The sequence below is a fragment of the Rhinolophus ferrumequinum genome, chromosome 23 (genome assembly GCF_004115265.2).
Source record: "Rhinolophus ferrumequinum isolate MPI-CBG mRhiFer1 chromosome 23, mRhiFer1_v1.p, whole genome shotgun sequence".
In the NCBI taxonomy this organism is placed as follows: Eukaryota; Metazoa; Chordata; class Mammalia; order Chiroptera; family Rhinolophidae; genus Rhinolophus; species Rhinolophus ferrumequinum.
Genome location: NC_046306.1, coordinates 14,302,076 through 14,325,406, shown reverse-complemented (window position 1 = coordinate 14,325,406; position 23,331 = coordinate 14,302,076). Strand labels below are relative to the sequence as shown.

Sequence of the window (23,331 nt, the reverse complement as noted above, 5' to 3'; positions counted from 1 at the left end):
TTTCACAGGTCAGAAAATTAAGGATCTGAGGGGTTATAGAGTTTGACATGGTCAGACAGCCAGAAAGTGGGGGAGCCAAGACATGAATCCACGTCTCTGAGAACCTCAAAATCCTTATTATTAGCTGCTGGGCAATACTGCCATGATTGGAAGAAGAAATTGAGGGACATACGGTATTCACCATAAAGGATTCCTCCCGGTAGCCCGAGTGAGCAGAAAGAAGAAAGCTGAAGGGAAGCACCTTTGGGCCTGAGACCTTCATACCTGGCCTTGGTAATGAAGATGATGAGGGTGAAAGGGGGAGAACAGTGAAGGGGTATAAAAGGTTTCATTCACTTAGTGCGGACTATGTGATTGGTGTCACATGCAGTGTCTACAGCATAACCCATTTAACCCAATGCAGCTGGGAGTCGTATTGTTATCTCTGTTTCACAGTGAGTGAACTGAGGCACAGGAAATTCGAGAAGTGTTCAAAGTCTACACTTTTCACTCTGAGCGATGGTTTCTCCTAAAGACGGGAGGTTGATGGGACATGAACTCTGGAGACGTGGCATAATAGAAGAAAGGACTTTCAAAGGCAAGGCACAGAGTCCATAAGCAATCAATTCTAGAATTAAACATGTGTTTTATGTTGGATAATTTGGGTTCATTTCTTTCCTCATTTGTGGAGACAGGTCCTCACCTATGTGAGCTCTTCAGAGAGGAGTGGCTTGATGACCCATATCGAGAATAATGTGTTTCTTCACTGAGGCACAAAAGTGCGAAGGGTCCCTATCACGTCAACCAAATCAGTGATGACCTGGGCATGGAATTGCCCCCAGGATGGAATCAAATGGCGGGTTGTTTAGAGAATCCAGGAAGTTCAACAAGGCCTTTGGCCAGCTTTCCAGAGGGAGTCAAATATCCAGAAAGACAAATAATAACAATAATGCCATTTATCGAAAACTCCTACAATGCCGGGCACTGTGATAAATGCTTCAGATGTTTCATCTAATTTAACTTCATAACATTCTTATAAAGCAGACACTATTATTACTTCTCTTTTAGGAAAGCGGTAGCCAAGGCTCACCACGTTTAATGTGTCGAAAGCTACACATCATTAATGACAGAAATAGAGTTCAGAGCAGAACCACTTTAGCCCCAGACTAGCACCTTCTCTTGCTTCCTGGGCAATGAGAGGTCAATGGGATCACCTGGACCCCAGGGTCCAAAGACAGGGCTCGCTGCAAGGCTGTCCTAACCCTCCAGGCTCCCTCATTGCTTCTGAATGTTTTATCGCAAGTGATCCCTTTCCTGACCATTTGTCCCCAAAGCCTTCACCCTCCCAAGTGTCTGGTCTGCGGAACCATGTCACCACTGGTACGTTTCAGCAAAAGCCAAGAACCTTGATGTGATTAGGCAGACTCGCCATGCAAAAACAGGCACCTTCTAGTCAGGTTTTTAAACAAATAACGACAGCTCAGAGACCCCCTCATGCTGCCTTCAGGACCTCACAGCTCAAGCAGCATCCACCGTCCGAAGCCCAGGGAAGTCTCCTTGTGGGCTTCTTAGAGTTGAAGATTCTTTGCATCTAGTCAATCTGACAAATGTCAAGCGGCTTTGATTGTCTGAAATTGTTTCCTCTTTGCTCTCCTGTATAATTTGTAAAGTTATTTTTGGAACTATCAGTTCAAGTCAATTCTTCAAGTGGGAATACTGTGAACCTTGTAAGTCCATTTATGCCACAGGTTTAAAGGGGGAAAGGAGATCTACTCCATGCCGGGAGGGAGGGTAGCGTCTTAGCTGCAACGTTGGGAGGTTTAGTGTTGGGTTTTACAAATGGACACCTCCCCTTCCCCTTGGGGGACACTGAGCAAATGGCTTAACCTCTGGGATTCATGCAGTTAAAAATGGATCTTCTCTGGATGGATGGCCTTGCTTTCTTCGGAGCCTCCCCTTCTTCTCAGCAGCAGACTTCTTGCCTTGATTCTTTTAGCTCCAATCCCTCTTTTTCTCTCCCTTCTAGGTTCAGTGGTAGAGAATTTAGAGACGTAATGGCCTCTGGTGTTAATATTCATCATATGAAACACTGATGGTCTCTGCTTTTTGAGCCCTGGTCTCATCCCCAGCTCATGACAAATATCCCTCTCTGGATCTTCTCCTTATGTTGGGGACCTGTGTGGTCCACTTCTCTGAGCTCCTGGCCTCTCTGAAGCTCCTCCCTTCCCCCCAACTCCAGTCTACTCCTGAGCCTTGTGCTTTCTGAACTGTCATTTTCTCCAGCATCTACAGCTCTGGGAAAGAAATTTTCCCACCAGCATCAACGCAACAACCTTCAGCCAAACACAGTTGACCTTGAGGCCCAGACCAGCCACCAGCTTGTGGTTTTAAGTATTCCACACTCACTCTCCACTGAAAGCCAGCACCCCAAAAATGGGATTCCCCTGAATGGAGTTAACAGAAAACTGCTGTGCATTTGGGGCAAAATGTCTTGAGACTGGTGACATTTAAACTCCTGCAGATGTCACTGCAGCATCTGAAGACATATTATTGTGCCCTTTATCTCGCTCTTTAAACTTGACAGCGCTCAGTAGGAAGCCACACAATTGCGGAGAAAGCGCAGTACATACATTAGAAACGTGTTGCAGACACTCCGTGAGTTCAGTGACATAGCCCCACAAGGTTGTGATGAAAAAGAAAAAAAAATTTTTTTTAATTCTAAAAGTCAACTTAGGTGCTAGAAACTTTGAAACCAAGTGAAAAATGATGCTGACATTTCTCGTATATGGTTATAACTGCAGTGGCCCTGCTAATAGCTAACACAGAGAAACAACAGTGGAGGGTAACTATGGTTAAAATACTTTTAGAGTAACACAAAAATGTTAAATGGGCTATAAAATATAGTCGAGAGGTTTCCGTTTGTAAGAGAAAATAATTCCTTTGAGTATTAAGCCTATCTTTTGGTCACTGTTTTGGAAGCTGCCAGGCAAGCTTTTAAAACCCCTACATCAGCTCAAATCCATCAAGAATACAATTGCAAATGAGGCATGAGCCCCCCTGGAACTTTTGGAAAATTTAGTGCCATCACTTATTGATAAACACTGACCATGTGTTAATAGAAAAAAATGGTTTGGAGGACAGAAGTGGAGAATTAAAAGGCCTAAGGACATAAAGTGGATGCATATGTCGCAATGTAGTTAATTTTTTAACAATCTATGCGTGAAGTCATAAATGCATTAATACTAAGGCTGGCATTCGGGAAAAGACACTGAGTCCACAGGCCAGTTTGGAAGTCAGTAGCAGGTTGTATGGTCCCATGAGCATCTCCTAGGCACCAGGTACGGTTAGTACCTCGGAAGGAAGCGCTCGTACTCACCTCTCCCCACATTCGTATCGCCTCCGCTTACACGCCCAGTGGCTTAAGCCAGAAACCTGGGAGTGCACCATGCTTGATGCCTCTTGCTCCCAATCTAACCTGTCACACAGAACCAGTTGACTCTACCTCCTACATTTATCTCTCATCTGACCACCTCTCTCTCTGCTACGTGTTTTTTCATAGCACTGCTCACCATTTGTCACGTGTAACCTTAAAAGTCCCCTGTTGAAGCCGTAACGCTTGCTACCTCAGACTGTGATTACATGTGATAGGGCCTTCAAAGGAAGTAATGAAGTTAAAACCAGGCCGTTCAGATGGGCTCTAGTCCAATCTGACTGGTGTCCTCATGAGAAGAGAAAATTTGGAAGCACAAAGATACATCAGGGTCACGCGTGCACACAGGAAAGACCGTGTGATGACAAAGAGAGAAGCACAGCCACCCACAAGCAAAGGAGAGAGGCCATGGAAGAAAGCAAACCTGTCATCTTCATCTTGGACTTCCGGCCTCCAGAACTCTGAGGAAACACATTGCTGTGTAAGCCCCCCAGACTGTGCTATTTTGTTATGGCAGCCTTAGCAACCTAATATCCCATCTGTTACAGACCACAGAAGTACCTGACCATCTGCTTCATTTTCAGTCTCTTTCACTGCAGTGGAGGCCCATGAGAGCTGAGAAGGACTCTGTACCCCCATAAGCCCAGAACAGTGCCTGGTACAGAGATCCTGCTCAGTGAAGACTGGTTGAATGATGAATGGATGTCTGTCCACCACCCTGGGCCAGGTCCTGGTCCACAGTCTTCCATGACTCCAGAACTCTCTTCTTAATAGATCTTCTGACTTCTTCTCTATTCCCTTTCAACTCATTCTCCACAGAGCAGCCAATTAAATGAGATCAATTAAATTAAATGAGATCATATCAATCCCCAGCATAAATCCCTCCAGGGCCCGTCCCCCGCACACACTTAGATTAAAATCTAAACTGCTCAGGAGCTCAGGATGGCTCTCAGGGCCCTGGCTCGGACAGGCCCCGGCTTCCCTCCCCACTCGGTGTTCGCTCAGACCATTCCCCCCGCACCCCTGGTGCCCAGGATACTCTCTCACTATCAGGCTGACTCCCACTGCAAACCCTCTGCACTTGCTGTCTCCTCTGCCTAGGATGCCCCCTCCCTCCCCCAAATCACTGTGCAGTGAACTCCTTCCCAGGACTCAGGCTCAGCTCAGATGACATCTCCAAAGACATGTCCCCTGACCACGCTAAGGAGACTTCCTATATGCCAGTCACTCACATTTATTATATTCATAGCACTTATCACTAGTTTACATTAGTGACTTAGTTAATATTACTTAGTTACTGTCTTTCCTCCCTCTGTCCCTCGGCTAAGTACACACCATGGAAACAAGGACCTAACCTGCCCTGTGTCCAGCAGGAATTCTTGATACGTAGCCGATCCTCAAAAGTTCCCTTGTTGAGAGAAAGGATGGATAAACACCACGACGGGACACGGACTGAGCCAGGTCCTTGGAAGGAGCCTTTGTTAGGCCCTGCCCAACTCCACACAACTCATGAGCTGCAGCCAGGTCTCTGAGGAGTGTATGCACTGCCAGGATCTACACATACAGCTAAATGGAAGTTCTCCAATTCCAGCCACTGTCACAGGGTCCTCACATTTTGATTTCTGGGAAGTTTAAGCTTAAGCCGCCTAAGCATCGAGGTTGAACTCAGCCGAAGCACATTATGCAGGAACACAGCCAGGTCACACATTCCTGCGTTACATCCCATGGCCCATTTGCTGGGTAACTGGCTCGCAGCAATTCCACAACCACGTGATGCACAGTCCTCAGCGGGAGGCGTGCAGGGCTTGGGAGAAGGTTCCAAAAGGACCCGTGGGACTCTGAGGGTGGGAAGGCATCCCCATGCCCTCTAGAGGACCCTCTCCCCAGGAGATTTCTAGAGAAGGAAGCACGTGGCTGCAACGGCAAACCACGGACAGTGCGTGGAGTCAAGGCAGAGCTTTTACCTTGAAGGTGGTTGCGGCTGGGACAAGAGGCAAGTGCGAGGTTGAGCCTCATGGTAGAAGTAAAACTTCTCATTGGAGCACAGAGTTCTGGGGTCTTGGGAGAGCGAGCCAAGCCAGACTCTCCTGGGAAAAGGCCAACATCACCCACTAGAACGAGCAAGTGCAAGCATCAAGCTCAGGCTAAGACGCAGGAACGTGGCTGCACGCAGCAAAGATGAGCGTCCTTTCTGAGGGCAGGATGTGTGTAGAGCTGGGGGAAGGGAAGACTAAGACTTGTTTCAGAGAGACGGCCTCAACACCGAGGGCTGGGCAGGGTACAGTGTGTGGGGGTAAGTGGACAACAGGGAGAACAAACATGTCCCAACACTGCTGCCCAGTCTGAGGTCAAAGGTCATTCTCTAATGGGCAGCTGATGGTGATTCCTAGGAACTGAGGGCGGAGAAGCCCTAATCCTGGTGAGGAGGAATCGGGTGCCTGCAGATCTACTACCCAAACCCTCAATAGGGGTCAGGGGGCATTTCTGGACCCTCGTCACATGAGGTCTGGTTCAGCAGAGACATGTGCCAGACATAATTGAATGGACAGACCCATTTGAGAAAATCCCACAGACTTGGGCAGTAATTCAGAGGGCAGGGAACTTAAGCCACAAAGAGTACAGGAGGGTCTAGCAGAATCTCATTCCTGAGATGCTGGCTGATTTCTGGAAAGGAGGGTTCTCTCGCACAGACACCAAACACACTTATCTCAAATACCGTCTTGCCAAAACCCCTTAGAACGTGTCCCAATTTCCTCCAGAGAAGGTGCTCTAAGACAATGAGTCCCACTGTGGCTTTCTAGTGCCAGGGGAAGGAAGTGATGTTCAAGCCTCTGACAAACTCATTGCCGCAGAAGTGGGAAGAGTCATTTCAATTAAAGCAACATGGATTGGACGGAAATGAGAATAGCCCCCAAATGGGAAGATGGAAAGGCATATGAGGACAGAGCACACGCCCTCTCTTGAGGGACAGCAAACTGCACGACAGCCAATAGCATGACTCATGGCTAAAAGGAGGGAGTAGAGAGAGCCCTGGTAGGACTTGCCCGGCACCAGGTGGCTGCCAAGAAACTAATTAGAATCTCCAGTCCGCAGAACACTAACAGACTAAGGGGGCTGGCATCCTAACTAGCCCTCCTAGGGGTATCATAATCGCCATGCACATCCCTTTGACTAGTTCCCCCACCAAATGTCCCTAGATATGATGCCACCTCCACAACCTGCACCCAGGACTTGCCCCATCTGAGATTTGGTGAACCTGGGAACCACAGCTCCTTGCTCAAATATCTTAGACAAACCACAGCAAAGAGAGAAGTTCAAGGGGAAATTGGACGGGCACGGAGGGGTGGTATGCTGTTGAGGACTCTTGACACTGCACCCTAAACACTAACCACTGTGAGACATCACTCCCTATGCCTACATGGCGCTGATGAGGGTATTTAAAATTACTTTTAAAAAATTAATAGCTTTGGGGTAGTTTTCCCGGTGAGTGAACAGTGTGCTAATTTGCTCAGTGTTTTGGTGGTGTTCTTTTTTAAGACAATTGCCCGAGATTCTACCCAAAGCCCTCTAATTCTTCCACTTTAGTGGTCTGAATCCCACTAATAAACAATCAGGACTTTAGACTCCCTTAATAACGGACAGAGATTCAAAAGAAGATGTTTTGCCACTCTCCGCAAATTCCTGTAGGTGCTGCCTGTTGATCGGGCTGGCAAAATTATGGATTTATTCAGGACTGATGGCACCGAGCATGTAAGCACTTTCCAAGGATTTAAAACACCAAGAGAGTGAGAGAGGTGTGTGAGCTGAATGAACAGGGGGGGTTGCAGCCTCCAAGCTACCCAGTCTGGCATGGAGCGAGGCTGTGTGAGGAGAAGGGGACGGACTTACTGCATGGATGAGCGAGGACCCGGACCTCGTCCACAGCGATGTAGCCGGGGTGACCTTTCAAAGAGACGGATTCAAATATCACCTGCAACACACAGGGTGGGAGTCAATGTCACAGAAGTGGTTGTAGGCACTCATCATAGGAACCTGCCCAGCTCCAAAACCCTTTATGTTCCCTTTATGCTTCTGCTTCCCCTCAGAACCACCCAAAAAGGCCTTCTGTTAGGCGAGGATGCTATCCTGGCAATCGACTTGGATTTTCAAAACAAGGTAGAAAGGTCACACTCCAGTGACTAGCAAAAGGGAGAATCAGCCACACGGAACATTTTTAATGGATTTCAGAAATAACGCTTGGATGCGGGGAAAACAACCCAAACATGGCCTGGAGACCCTAATATGTACCGTTCTCATTTTTTCAAGTGAAGCACGGAGTGGAATAACTTCCTAATATTCCAACTTTCTTGTGAAGCGTGCAGGAGAAGCTTACCTTGGAAGCTACCATAAGCCAAAGAGGGTTTATCCTGATTTGATTCTACATCCCTAAGGAATATTTAATTTCTTAATAACACCTCTTGAAAATAAGCCCCATGCACCACTATCGGTATCTGGGAATCCAAGGGCAACAAATTTTTTTAATTCTCTATTCTGACTCCCACCCAAACTGCTATTTCAGTAAAGATTTGATGACTCAGTTAACAGCTTTCTTTGTCACCCAACCTCTACCTCCATCTAGGAGATGTGACTATCTCGGTGGACATGATCCACCGCTTGACCTCCCTAATTCGAATGGCCTTATCTTCCTCTCAGCTTCAACCACAGACTCATACTTGTCCTTCTCCACGCCAGAAACTGGAAATTCCATCTTCCTATATTTTGGCACAGCCTCCAACCCCACATTCGTCTCCCAATCCACTCCTCTTAAAGCTGCTCCTCAGGCTCTTATGTACCCTGGACCTCCACTTTTCTGGGATCTCTACATCTGCCTGGACCTTCCTGTATTCTCAACAAAGCTGGGGTAGCCCCTGCACCTTGACTAATCGCCCACACCATTCTCACCGAAAGCCCAAATTCTTCTGCACACTCATTTTAACGTTGGCAAGCCTACTGCAACACGGCCTTCTCCACTCCTGTAACCCAGGCAAATGTTTCCTTTTCCACATCACCTACCCGAGCCCAGCAGATACCCACATCACATCTTCAAGAGGCAAGAGGACAAGAGAAGGACTGATTTCTAACTCTTACCCATCAACCTGATCCACATAGATTCAATCACTACACACAAATCATCGCCTCCTCTGTACGAGACATACTGGCACTGTTGACCCCTACCTTGACTGCATTTTCCAGCCGCTTGGTTCATCTCAACTCTCTCTCTTTATGGTGCATCTCCAAAGCCTTCCTTTGATCCCTGACTTTGACCTACGTAAATGCTTGGGCTTCACTTACTCTTTAAAAGCTACACTTGGACAGCAGGGTCTTCTCTACTACAGTACAATTGTTTCAATTACATTTACAATTCTCAGCAGTTTTATTTACACTCACTCTCAACGCTTCCTTACTTCCCATTGCAAAACTTCAACCCACCGTAATCTGGACTCTGCCCCCAACACCACCCCTCCTTCAAACTGCTCTCATGGCAGACACCAATAACCTCTTAATTGTTAAACCCAATAGACATATTTCATTTGTATCTTGCTTTAAAAAGGAAGTTAGTGTACTTTGGGCTCTGGATCAGAATGCCTGGGTTCCAGTCCTGCCTGTACCACTAACAAACTAGTGTGTGACGTTGGGCAAGCTACCTTACTGCTCTGTGCCTTGGTTTCCTCATCTGTGATCATAGTGGCTACCTCATTCGGTCACTTTTCAGATTAAAGAGTGAATACACTACTTAGAACAATGTGGGGCTCGTGGTAGGATCTCAATACATGTTTATTGTGCTATAATAATTATTAATACTTGACTTTTTTTTTTTTACAATTATCCCTGTTGATGCGTCTCCCCTTATGGGTCTATCTTCTATTTAGACTCAGGTGATACTTCATTCTCATGACTTTTTTCATAAATCTGGGACTATTCTACCATTCTTCTTTGTAAGTGCATCTTCTCCTACATGCAGCCTTCAAATGTGGGCCTCCTCTACCCATTTGTCTTCTTTTGGTTTCTTTGCACACCTTCTTCCTTACGTGGCTGCCAATTCCCTGATAATCCGCAAACCCAGCTCTCCACTCCTCTAGACCTTTCATCTGAACACCAGCCTCACTTATCCAGCTCACAGTTCTGAATTTTCCACCTAGATATCACCTAGATTCCCCAACGTACTCTGTATGTGACGGATCTGAGTGGCTTCCCTTTCAAAACTGTCTCCCTCAGTGCCCAGTGGGCCATCCTTCCTAAAACACGGACCTCGGTGAGTTGCACTCTGACCCACCAAGTCATTGGAGATCGGGATTTGGGCATCTGTCTGGGCTTCTCCTGCTGCCTTGCTCCTCACATTTATTTTCCTTTTGATTCTGATTCTGTCTTAGTATTTCTCAAATCTGCCCATGTCTTTCAAACTCGGCTATTAGGTTGAACCATGTGGAGCAGCCGTTTTGTAGGCTCAAACCAGATGAATCTCAGAGCCACTGCCCTGGTGCAAATCGCTACTGCTTTTCATCTTTAGCACCTGGACAGCCTACAACATGGACCCTCTCCCTCCTGTCTTTTATTCCTTAGTTCAAGCCTGTAGATGGAATGTAAGGTGGGTGATGAGACCAACAGGAAAACCTCTGTGCGGAATCTTGGTGACCGACGTGGTCACTCCAGATTAGTGGATTCAGAGGTCAGTGGTCTCAGCGGAGCCCGGAGCTCTAACAGTCATAACAAGTGAGCAGGGGACTGGTGGAGAGGGCGGTGATGGCTTTGAAGAGACAGCTTCCTCGGGTGGTAAGATCTGTCTCTAAGACAACATATGGCTGCCTGGGAATTATGTAAAGTGACTTGGGGATGACAGTTACACCAAACATAATGCAGCTGACACCAGCATGACCACCACTTCGGAAGAGGGGTTTAATAAGATAACAGGGTCTTTCAGAGAGAGAGTTAACAAACAAAATTGTGTAGAAATAAAAGTGTGATAGCTGCCTGATCCTGCAAAGGAGACAGTCAACAGAAGACCTTTCTATAAAGAATCACAGATCTAATTATATTTTTAATAATTCAAAGGAAACCAAAAGCAAAGTCCATAGGGGAGGGGGAAGAAAACACATTTTAAAATAAATAGCATAAAAGCATTCCAATTGTGTAATGAAAATGACAAAAGTAAGAAAAAATACTTGTTACAATAAATATAAATAGGTTAAAATAGGGAACGCTCTCAGACTGTTTCAATAGAAAAAGTCTAATTGTATGCTATAAAATAAACACCTACAACAGAATGACTCAGTAACCTTAAGAATAAGAACTTGAACAAAGGGAAATAATAGGGACATGCAAATAAAAAGAAAACGGTTGTTATAAAAATAATGTTAAAGCATCAAAGTAGAATTTAAGCCAAAAGGAAAACAGAAACCATTAACTGGACTAAAATGGTCATTTAAAAAAAATGCAGGAGTTGATAGATTTAAAAGGAGAAAATGATGGGAAAAAACAAACAATAGTTATATTTTAAATAAAACCGGTTTATATTTATCTAACCCATGTTTTAGATTCTGACCAAACAGAAAAAAAAATACATCTATCAAGTATATATATAAATTAAATAATAATGCAATTATTAAACATATGTTAATGAATATCAGGAATGGAATTTCTGTTCAAATGCTCATGCATTATTTACACAAAGATCATATAATAGGCTAAAGTGTAACTTCAATAAATTCCTCATAGAGGAAAACCTGTATGGGTTTAGATCTGTACATTTTCTAACCAAATTCAGTAAAGCTAGAAATGAACGGCAAAAGCTTAAAAGTCAATTTCTTAAAATTGAAATATTATGTATTTCTCAAATATACAATACCTTCTTAATAACTATAATGTCAAAGTATGTTTTGTATGTTAACAAAAGTCTGAAACAAAATTAAAAGTCAAATGGCAAGTTGAGAACAATATCTGCTAATACGTATATCAGTGAAAACGTAAACAACCTGTTTTGCATAAAGAATTCTTGAGACGTAACAAAATAAATAAACTACCCAAAAGAAAAACTGGCAAGTGACCTCAACAGGCATTTCACAACAGATGAAGTAGGAGTGGTAATAATTTATGAATGCAATTTTTTTAAATGACATCAGGGTATGGTAGATAAGTATTTTCTTCTTTATACTTTTCTGGATTTTCCAAATTTTCTGGAGTAAAAATAAGCTATTTTATACTTACAATAAAAACTAAATGCTTTATGGTACATACATATTGATATCTCCCTTTATGTTATGTTATCACTATATCATGTCCCACTGCATAATTAGTGCCACTATAGCACCTATCACACCATACAGCAATAGCTTCTTCATGAGTCATTTTATTCCCTAAACTCTGAACCCATTGGGAACAGGAACAGTGTATTCATTCATTCATTCATTCATACATTCATTCACTCATTTGTTCATTCAGCATTTAAAGAGACCCTCCTCTGTATCAAAATTGAGACACGTGCTAGGGCAATAAAAGTGAAAAAGACGATTAAGGTCCTAGCTCTGATGAACTTCACCTTCTAGTGAACGGAAATGGAAATTAAACAAATAAATATGTAAAATTAAACTCATTTTGTGATTGGCATAATGAAGGAAATAAATAGGATGTTGTGATTAAGAGTAACTATGAAGAGGGTCTATTTTACTTAGAGTGATCTGGAGAGAACTTTACGGAGGTCATGATTAAGATGAGACCAGAAGGATGAAATTGGCCAGTCTAAGAAGAGGTGGAGGCGAGTGCAAAGGCCATGAGGCAGGAAAGAGCTCAGAGATAATCTGGGAACACAAGAAGGAGGCTGGGAAATAGTGACTGAGCGAGAGAGGCACAGTGCAAGGCTGGAGTGTTGGGCAGTCAGGTGACATGGGGCCTTAGAAAGCATAGTAGGGAGCTTGAATTTTCTTCTAAGACACTGAAAGATTAAAAGCAGGGAAGTGACTTAATCTCATCATATATCCTAAAAAGACTGTTCTGGCTGTTCTGTGGAAAATGACTGGGAGGTGGGCAGCTGAGCAAGAATGAAAAATAGACCTAGCAGCTGGCGACTGCAGTCAACCAATCAAAAGCTGAGGACGGCTTTGATGAGGGGGGTGGCTACGGAGAATAAAGATGTTGATGGTATGAGAGATCTTCCAAAGGTAGAGATGAAAAGAATTGCTGTTGGATTAATAGGGGAAGAGTAGAGGCAAGAGAAGTCTCAGGGAAGACTCTCCAGTTTGGGGCTTGAGCTTCTGGGCTGAGTCCTTTACTGACAGAGGGAATATGACAGAGAGAGCGTGTCAGGGGGAAGGGGCAGGGGGAGCACACGGGCTCTGTCCAGGTTCCTTTTGGCCATGTCAAGTTTGAGACGGCAATTAAACATCTTAATGGATATGCTGAGTGGGAAGCTGGCATTATGTTTCTGGAGCTCATGGGTGATTTAGGAACCAGAGTTGAAAACGTGGTCGCTTCAGCATCGAAATGTCATTTAAAGCTACAGAACCAGACGAGGTCACCTTGGAAGACAAAGTAGATAGTTCAGAGAAGAGGGCTAGGGCCCAAGGCTCTAAAAGCTCAATAGAGGTTGGGTTTTTTTGTTTTTTCGGGGTTTTTTTTTTAACGGTAGAAATTAAAATATGATTTTAAGTAGAGGGGAATGAATCAGGGAAATAGCACAAAATATAAGGGGTGAGAACTGATGAAACAAGATTCTAAAGTGGGCAGGAGACAACTGGGACACCAGTAGAAGGACTGATGTTGACCAGGAGGGACACCTCATCAACTAAAATTGCATCATGATAAAAATAATAAAGACAAACAGGACCACAATCATAAAGTGGACCACAATAGTGACCATTTATCATGTCACCTTGATCTAGCCTCTCAACAGCCATAAGAGGTGGGACCAGCTGAATTACAAAAAATCTCAGAAAGGTGCTCGCTTCGGCAGCACGTAGACTAAAAATAGAACAATACAGAGAAGATTAGCATGGCCCCTGAACAAGGATGACACGCAAATTTATGAAGCATTCCATAGTTTTAAGAAAAATAAAGATGCAGTTGATTATTGTCTATGGATAACAACCCGTTTTGTGCCTGTTCGAAAATTTATTTGAGTATTTTTCATGGCTAACATATGTGTGTGCTCTTTGAAACCTTCCTTTGAGCTGATTTTATCATCTTACTGGTTTCTTCATTAATTAACGAGTTAAAAAAAAGTCTATTGTACATATTCAAAAAAAAAAAAAGAAAAGAAAAAACACCAGAAAGGGAGTGAGACGTGCACTGATGCCTGAGGCCCCGGTCTCCTGGTTCACGGCCATGCCCAGTACTGAACTTGGATGAAAAGCATCCCAACTCTCATTTAACCAAAACACCTGGGTAAGCAGAATTCTGACTTGTTTCCCAGTTAATCAAAGTTTAACTTAATGAAATTCTTCTAACACTTTGACTGTTTCTCACATCACCACCCAGTATCCAATCTATATCATAATTACTCATAAATATTCCATGAATGAACACAAGGCTCATCATGGGAGAATGGATGCGTGACAGTGGAACATACATTTGTTCACTGTTCTCTCTCCTTTCCTTTGCAGAAATAAGAACTCTATAATGAGACAGAGTAGCTTTCATTTGTCAGAATTCGGGGAATGTTTTTGTAAAGCACGGGGTAGGTGAGACAGTTTTCTCAAACATGGGAGAGTAAGAAACAAAGGGAAGAATGTTCTGGTTTCCCATTAAATGAGTTAATAATTCGAAAGTGTTTACAATACACATGTTTAAGATACTGACGTGTTACTAGTACTATTGCTCTTTCTCTAGGGAGAGGGAGGGAAAATGCAGGGAATGGAGGCAGATCTGGGGAGAGGGAGAAACAATGGAATGTTCATGTGACCATCCCCTGGAACGTCTTCCCCAAGTTTCCACTGAAGTTCCTACACTCAACAGACTCTTTCTTGTGAGTCATGACTGGTAGAAATGGGTAGAGGCTGGGCTTTGGGTCCACGTGGAGTGACATGGAAACAGAGGCACATGTGGTTGCAGGAGCCAAGGCAGGTGGAGAAGGTGGTGCAGAGAGAGTATGGAAGCGTAGAGAAGAAACCATGACAGCCCACAGAACGCTTGATGAAGGCTCCAGTCTCACAGGACACTGGAAGTAGGGTCTACAGTATGTTTCCACCAACGGGCAGGCTCTGGATGCAGCTGAGAATAAAGCAGAACTGGGAAGATCCTCTCATCACCACCAGATTGCTCAGAGCAGAACGCTCATACAATGTGCAGGAGCCAAGAGGGTCCAGTCCTTGGCATGCCACGCCAGAATCAGATTTAAAACAAAAAGTCATGCCAGCTGCCATGAAATAGGCCCGTCAATGCCTGATGAGTGGAAGGTCAATAATGCAGACACGAGGCTGGGTGTATCAGAAGGAGAGCCAGGGAGTACACTATTCTTCTTCAAAAAGGAAATAAAAAGAACGAAGGTCCACCATGGATGGCCTTTGATCTTCAAGGGCCTACCTGGACTCACCAGCTGAGGCAGGTTCCCTGAACACTGAACTCATGCAATGGGGTCAATACTCAGGCCCACATCCAAATTCCTGGGCCAGCTGCCTGTTTCCAGAAACAAGGGCCAACCCTGGGGACCCCAACACCAGGCACCAGAAAGGGAGATCTCAAATGGTGGCTAGAATGTGCCACTGAATTAGGAGATGGCAGGCCTGTCACAGAGAAGCAATGGGTACCAGGGGAAAGTTGGCAGGGTCACCCTCTAGAAATCACATAGAGCCCCAAAGCTCCAAACACCCCCTTAGCTACATTGCATACTTAAAACCCTGAATAGAAATCTTGCAATACAAATCATTACTAGGGTTCGTGGTTCAAGTTTCTGACCATGTGATAGGACCTTCAAATGCAAGTCAGGCCTTGAGAAGCTTTTGTAAGAAGCCACGGGGCAGAGTGGCATGGGACACAATCAAAGAAATCAGGTTTGGTGGCAGAAAGACACTGCAGGGGCAGCTCACAGAGAAGCAACATTACCAGAGATGTTCAGTCACCAGGAGAGATGGGAGGGTCCCCCCAAATTCTCACCGCTGATGTGAAAGAAGGGAGACCATGCAAACAGAAAAGCAAAATAGAGCTCCGTCTCATATGGTTCAGGTTCTCATATGGTTCTTATATGAAACAGCTGCAGCTCAACCCCTTGGGCCAGGTTCTCAGCCAACAAAATTCTGAGGAATATGGATCATCAGATCCCATGTTCAGGTCGGAAGGTTCCCCAGAAGACACCTGCAGCCTCAGGTGGAGGGATCACCCCATCAACGTGCTGCTGGCATGGGGTCTTTGGCCAGGAAGACCCCGCCCCAGTACCTAGCCAGCTCCAGGTCCTGAGGACAGATGCCACAGGGGACAAAGTGATACCAGGACTCTCTACGATCGAGGGACCTGTTCAGGTGTTCTAAAGAGAGGGAGAATGGTCATTTGCAAACCAAGCATCCTCACAAGGAAACTCAAAACAAGGCCCTTGAGGAATCAGCCAGGGCTGGGAGAAGAGGCAGAGGAGCGAGTAAAGAATTGCGGAGGCTCCTCTAACGCTGCCTGTTCACAGGGAACAGGGCAGGCAGGAAGCAGGCCTTCATGCCAGTGATTCCCTGTGCCAGTGTATGGAGCTGGGGCCCCGGGGTTCAGGGACTGGAACAGAAGGCCTCAGCTGGGAATCCCAACTTCTTGGCAGGACATTCTTCAACCCCAAGGCCGCCATGTAGACCTACTGCCAACTGCACTTGTTCCAGTGCATGGAACCGGGGGGCATCCTGGAGTTGGAGGGAGGGACCTTGCATGGAAAGACACAAACATCTTCCTGAGCGTGAGCTGCTGGGCAAAGCCAGGAAGTAATTTCTCAAGAGAGGCTCAGAGATGCGTCACCCTCGTTGTCTGTGTGTTTGGGGGGAGGGTGTGGCTATGTCAGGGACCTGGCATGTGAGCCTTACCTTTTGTAGTCCTTCAACAGAGAATTGGTAGGGCAAAAATTTCAGAGGGCTACAAATATTTTCTCCAAAGAGAAGAGATAGAAAAATGTGGGCTCACCAGAACTCCTCTTAAGAAGAGGACCCTATATATTTTCATGGGGAGGGACTGCTTAGGGTGAAATCAGGAGAGACACTGTCCCACACCAGCCCAGGAGGCCTGCAGAAGACAAGGTGGAGGGTTTGGTGCTGAGCAGCAGAGAGGGGTGGGCGGACGGGACAGGACACGGGGTGGAGTTTGAAGGGTGGGAGAATGACCTTCTCCCTGTCCTGTGCCCTCCTGCATTGTGCATGGCGTTACCAACCCTACAGAATGCTCAATGCCAGAGGAATTCCTGAGAAAGGACTGCAAGTCCAGTTGAATCAAAGTCAGGGGAGTCCCCAATGGCAAGGGTCTACAGCGCAATTACAAGTGCTGAAGCAAAGGTAATTTCACGTAGGCAGGTGATAGAAAACAGTGAGCGAGTGGCTGCAAAACTCATTTCAGAGCCCTCTTATTTTTTAAAATCTTGGGATGGAAAAGTTCAGAATCATGAAAAACATGAAACAGAATGACCATCGCCTGGAAAGAGGCAGCCGCCGTAGCGGCATTTGATAAGCCCCTGCTCTCCTGCGAGATGGCCGGTGGGGGAGGCAGAGGGACATTCTCATCCCAGGCCCTGCTGAAAGCCTGGTACCAGGAAGCCCCTAATAAGAAAGATAAAATTTCCCTGTTTATTATGGAGCTAAAAGTCAATTTTAGGACTGTGAAATATGACTTTAATAAATGAATACATAAGCCACCAGGACCCAAAGACCAGCTCCGCTGAAGACCAAAATTGTATTTAGTCCACGGATTCATACATGCAGGACCAGAGCCTGGGGTCTGGTGAAATTTAAAATCCATTTCGCGAGTGTCCTTGAATCTCCTGATATGTCCCTTCTTCTCTCCCCCAAACGTGTGTGTGTGTGTGTGTGTGTGTGTGCGTGTGTGTGTGTGACACACATCTCTTTAAAGCTGCTGCTCTCAGCGCACTCTTGGCTTTGTCACCACAAAGCTCAGAGCAGAGGAAATGTAATGTCATGTAATAATGGTGCTGTAGTCGCGAATAAGTTGGAAATCAGAAAATTCCCCCAGATGAGGCTCAGGGCCTGCTCTGAGCTCACTGAGGACAACTCGACCACACGGGGTATTCCTTAAAAAAAAAAAAAAAAAAAAAAACAAAAACACAAAGGCCTCCTTCCTCCTTCCTCATTTTCTGTTCTTCCCTCTCTTCTTCCTTCCTCCCAACAATTACTGAGGCCCGCTGACAGCCTGACATGGTGTCATATACAGAAGGTGCCCCCCAAAAAACGTATACACATTTTAAGAAAGGAAAAAAACTGTATTAAAATTGTAATACGCCCTGTATACAAAGAATGAACAATGAATACAAGTCATGTGTATGCATTCTTTTGGCACCCCTGGTATATGCCATCGCATTGAACCCACAGACGAACCTTCCTTGGACCCACTGCCCCCTGCTCTTTATGAATGAGAGAACTGGGATTCAAAACGACGAGAACATTTCACAGGTAATGAGCAGAAGGTTCTCAGAACAAGCTATTTTCCGTACAGGTGGGAAACTGAACTTGGAGCCAGAGGACCTAGACCTCAATGTACCAATAATATCCCCTCCTCTGGAACACAGGACCTGTAGAAACCCCACACAGTGGTTACTATACAGATAAACAAGAGGCAGCATGCTCACCAAAGAGCTGGGACCTGGGAATGTCCAAGAAATAGCATTTGTCTCCCTACTCCCCATCAAAGTGTATGGCCAACAGCAGGACTGTCCCTCTCTTGGATCACTTACCCTGCCTTATACTTGTATCTGTGGTCTCATCCTGTTCCCATTTGCATCAGGCCCTCGGGAAGGGATTTCTAATTGGAATCCAAAGGCCTTCCTGGAGGTATCCATGGTTATAGAGACACTTGGCATTTATAGCCATACAGGGGGAGACTCTCAGCCATACAGCGGGAGAGTCTTGGGATGGGGGCGTCTGGTTCTGGTCCCAGCTTTGCCAGTGACTTGCTGTGTGCTTTTGGACTTCATTGTCCATCTCTGGAACTCATCTCTATCACCTATATCAGAGTTCGGCAAGCTATGGCCTGGAGCTCAACTCTGGCCCGCCCCTTGTTTCTGTCCATAAAGTTTTATTGGAACACAGCTACATCCATTCATTTACATATTGTCTGTGGCTGCTTTCCTGATGCATCTCAAAGGACCATATATACCATGGATGTTGAACGGAAGGATGTGTAAGAAGCTCCCGGCCACTAACCTTGCCACCCTCAGGTCTGTCTTCTGCTCCAGACTCCAAAGAAATTTCTCCAAAGTGCAGATCTGACTACGGCACCTTCTTACTTACAGTTTTTCAACAGTGGGCATGGGGATTAACCACAAAGGAATTTTACTGGGGTGATGAAAATATGCTAAAATTGGTTTATGATGATGATTGCACAAATCAGTAGCTTTACTAAAAGATCATTGGATCTCACACTTAAAATAAGTGGATTTGATGATATGTAGATTGTACCTTAATAATGTTGTTTTTTAAAAAACAACTTTCAACAGCCCCAGGCCAAGATGAACCAGAGTTGTGTCTTCCAAGCACTCTCAGTGGGCTGGTGCCAGCCTGTGCCTGGATGTCAGCAGTCCACAATGAGATACGTAGGGAAAGTGAGAGAGGTGTCTAGAAACTGCTACAGCAATGTGGCATTGCTTTGACACTTTTATTGCCATTTATAGAAGTATCAGTCCACAGTGAGTCGCGGGGGGAACCTGTCTGTCACCACAGTTTGAGTAGCACTGCTCTAGACTAGAGAATAAATGGAATCTCCTTAGCCTCCATTGAAAGCCCCCAGGATCTACATGCCCCTACATTCTTAGCTCCTTTTGCAACCTACCCCTAATTGACTTAGAGATTCCAAACTTTGCCTAAATCTCTCCGTCACTCCTTCAGCCTGGCCTGCCGTATCCCTGCCAACTCAAATGCCTCTGTCTTCCCTTTTCAGTAATTATTTATTCACCCTTCGAGACTCAGGCTATCTGTCATCTCCTCTTAGAAGCCACGCTGGTTGCCTTTCCCCCAAATACCTCTTCAAAGGGGTGATCTTTGACGAGTCATCTCCTCTCTCTGAACCTCAACTTTTTCACCTGTAAAACGGGTGAATCTTCCTCTTCAGATGATAGTATCTCCCTCTTGAATTATTTTATAAAAGGCTTCAGGTCTGTGTCCCTCCGGCATCCTGGGGAGCCCACATGCACCCCGCTATACAGTAATTGTTTATTTATATATCCGTCTCCTCCTCCAGATCCTGAGTTCCAGGGAGGCGGGGGCTGGCTGGATGGTCCCTTATCCCCAGGGCCTGGCTAGGAGGAGAAGCTCAGAAAACACGACCTGAATGAGTGAGTGAGTGAGTAAATGAAGTCCTTTCTCAACAACTCTAGGCAGACAAGAGGTATATAGATTTAAAAAAAAAAACATCAAACCATGGTAAAACATCATACCTGGTAGAAATGTGGCCAGAAGGTGCTGATGGCAAGCTCTGCCTTCACCCAGCCCTCGGTGACGACCCCAGACACATTCCAGACGGGGTTCCCTTGGGGCCCGCCATTCACCTTCACATAGACATTCAAGGCTCCGGGGCTGGACCTGTCGCGGCTGGAGAAGTAGTAATGGAAATCGATGCAGTGGGTGTCATTCTCCTTCAGGGTGGGCAGGAGAAGGTGGGCCTTCTGGCCAGAGGCCCTGCCGGAGCTGTTCACCATCATGAAGGATCCTGGCGATCCACAAAGGGGGCGGGGAGTGGACAAGGAGAGAGAAAGGAAAATCCTGCTGAAAATCAGTCATACCCATACACACGGTGGCTAGAAATCAAGTCACTCCGGGAGGGTCTGTGTGATCCTGTGGAAAGCCCATCTCCTCTCTCCACCTGAGTACCCTCTTCTGCAACTAAGTAGAGAATAGTGGGGGATAAACAAAAAAATACCTATTCAACAAGGCAGTTTTAAGAACGAAGAGATGGTAACACGTACGATGTATTTCTACAAAGCAGACAGGCTACAAACATTTACAGAAGGAACATGACGTCCGACAGTTCCTGAAGGAAGCATTGAACAAAAACCCAGGAATTTAATTAAGCTGCAACCTCCATGGGTGAAATGAGGGGAACTATAACCTCACGCAAGCGTGGGCCGTCTCAGGGAAAAGAGAACCTCAACAATACGGGAGATGTCATCGTCCCAGTACATTCCACCTGGAGCCTTGCATTCGGTGCAGGGAATATATCAGAGGAGGGCAGAGAAAAAGTAGAATAGATTCAAGTAAGCAAGGAAGACCCTGAAAAAATGTGAGAAGCCACTGGAAGATATTCAGCCCGAAATGGTGGGTAAGACTAAGCACTTAAGGAACGCCAGTGTGATGCCAGCGTCTTATTTATACCTTATTCCATGCGATCTGCAGAGTGACTCTGGGAGACAGAGAATTTTCATTTTATGTAAAGATTGAGGGACTTGCCCTGGGCCACTCAGACAGGGAGGGATGATACCCAGATTCTCTCCGACCTCAAAGTTGACGCTGTTGTTACTATTTGCAGAAAACATGACTACTCTTCTCAAGGCTTAGCGAGGCTGTCTCCTAGGAAGGAAGTGAGCCTCCTGGAGTTGCTCTGACCGGTTAAATGGCTGTTTCTAATTCTTCGCGACGCCCTGGATCTATGCCCTTGGCCTCTGGCTTTGTGGTGTCCCCATCCTGTGACTTTGGACTGCAGTTGCTTTGGTCAACAGGATGCTAACAGAAAGATTCAAGCAGAGGCTTGAAGCCGGCGAGCCTCCCTGGGCTTGCCCTCTTGTACTACTGCCACCTTTCGTGAGAAGGCTACACCCCAGGTAGCTGCTGCCCCTTTCAGCGTGGGATCCAGAGCAGACCCACGTGGAAGAGAACTGAGCAGTGAAGCACCACGCTATGCCACCCACGCAGCTAGGAGCACAGCCAAGCGGCCCCCACGCCCAACCTACATCAGTAGAACCACACTCGATGCTCAGATCGTGAGCGTGCGAAAAACACTTAGTGTTGTTCACCCCTGAGTTTCCTCCTGCTTTGTGAGGCAGCATTATTGTGGCAATAGCTACATTGATAAAGGTGACCGAGAGGGCAGACTTGTGAAAGAAACCACCAAAAGGCACACTTCAGCTCTAAAAACCCTTGACAAGTCGAGCTGATGCAAAATGGGATTGACTGCCGGAGACTAAGTGAGTCCCCTATCACTGCAGGTGGCTAAACAGAGCCTGGACAAATTGAGACGTCTAGGAAAATGTCATGACCGGCTGTGAGGGCTGCGCTCTGTGACTGAAAGTCCTCTGATTCTATGAAATAAATTGCATCATAAAACATAGTCGATAAACTCAGATGATTCTGGAAGGAATATTCCCACCTACAAAACCACTGTTGCTTTGAAATCTAATTTTACCCACTAATATCTTCAATTCAGAATGAAACCTTAAGACGATTTACCCTCCACCAAGACGAGCCACGATAGCTGTAAGTTGCCTCATTCTTTCACCTTTGGTACCAAAAAGCCTAGCAGCTGCCAGCTAACACTTGCTGAGAAATCTGTATCTTGTTGGGCTTCTAGAAGGTACTCGTCATTCAAAGCCCATCTCCTCTGAGATCCGAATGAATTTAAAAATAGGCACAGGAGAGAGGTAGCGTTCAAAAGCTCCACTCTATTATTCCCAAAGCTGGATTCGAGAAAGTAACTTGGACTTGAGGCCAAATTAGGTTTCCTGCATTTTCTTCCCTGAACCAGCACGCAGAGCAGCTGCATGGTCACGGACTCCCTCCTTCTGTCTCCACCCAGACCCCTACGGCCAGAGCTATCTTTAAGGGAAGACCACTTAGGGCGATTGGGTGGGCTCATCCCCAAAATATGCCACCAAGAAGCAAGGTGACAAGGACAGCAACTTGGACCAGTGGCTATCAGACTTCCGCCATCCCACCAATCAGAAAACTCACCCACCTCCTGGAGTGGGAGTCACTTGAAAGCGGAGTAAAGGTGACATCTTCCCCCATCTTGTTTCCAAGAGAGTAACATTTCCTAGTTTATGGCTTGGCAGTAACACAGCGTCAGTGGGCAGATGTCCCTTGTTGGCTGTTATCACTAGTCATCACAGCCTCCCAGTGAGGCAGCAAGGAAGAAACCACTGCAGTGGGAAACTGAGGCACAGAGTGAAGGCTGAGCTAGCATCCATACCGATATCTGCCTGCTGGCCTACATCTCACAGGGTTCCAGGAGGTTCCCCTGGGACAGATGAGTGATGACCCACGAGCCCCACAGAGCTCAGGTGCCTGCCCCTGCCACAGAGGACTGGCACACCTACAGGTAGGGAAGGCAGCCTGAGAAGCAAGCAGTGCCTGGCTCTCTCCACCCAGAATCCATGATGCCCCATGGACATTTTGGTTCCTGTCCTCCTGCCCGTTCACACCAGGCTGTGTACGAGTCCACATCACAGAGAGTCGAGCTACCAGCTCAGGTTCCCCCTTCTGTACATCCTAGCTTCAGTGGTGAGGCAAGGCTCACTGAGGAGGTGGCACCATGTACCATCCATCCACTCCCTTCAATCCAGACATACTATCCATTGTGTCGACCCCATGACTGTTGACAGAGGGTGCTGCCTTTCCCTGATGGCAGAGCTGGTTGGAGTGCTTGGCCCTCCATCGACTCTCCACGGAGCCGAAGCTTCTGGCTGATCAACAGCTGTCCTCTTTATTCTGAGCACATAGCTGGACTACGTTCCCCAACTTCCTTTTATGGTGTGGGGGACATGCACCTGGGTTCTAGCC

At 46.0% G+C, this 23,331-nt stretch overlaps 1 protein-coding gene and 1 non-coding gene across 11 annotated transcripts in view; one reads left to right on the top strand and one right to left on the bottom strand.

Moving 5' to 3' along the window:
- Positions 1–23,331, bottom strand: part of PTPRT (protein tyrosine phosphatase receptor type T) — a 945,146-nt gene that overhangs the window by 592,728 nt on the left and 329,087 nt on the right. For all 10 annotated transcript variants that reach the window (XM_033094902.1, XM_033094905.1, XM_033094898.1 and 7 more), the window contains exons 3-4: positions 19,998–20,269; positions 7,298–7,379 (exon numbers count right to left, since the gene is read on the bottom strand). In XM_033094902.1, the coding sequence (XP_032950793.1) occupies positions 7,298–7,379; positions 19,998–20,269 (354 nt within the window). The remainder of the gene's footprint in view (positions 1–7,297; positions 7,380–19,997; positions 20,270–23,331) is intronic.
- LOC117016350 (U6 spliceosomal RNA) lies at positions 13,376–13,482 on the top strand. Its single transcript, XR_004421876.1, has one exon. It is a non-coding gene; the product is annotated as a U6 spliceosomal RNA (small nuclear RNA).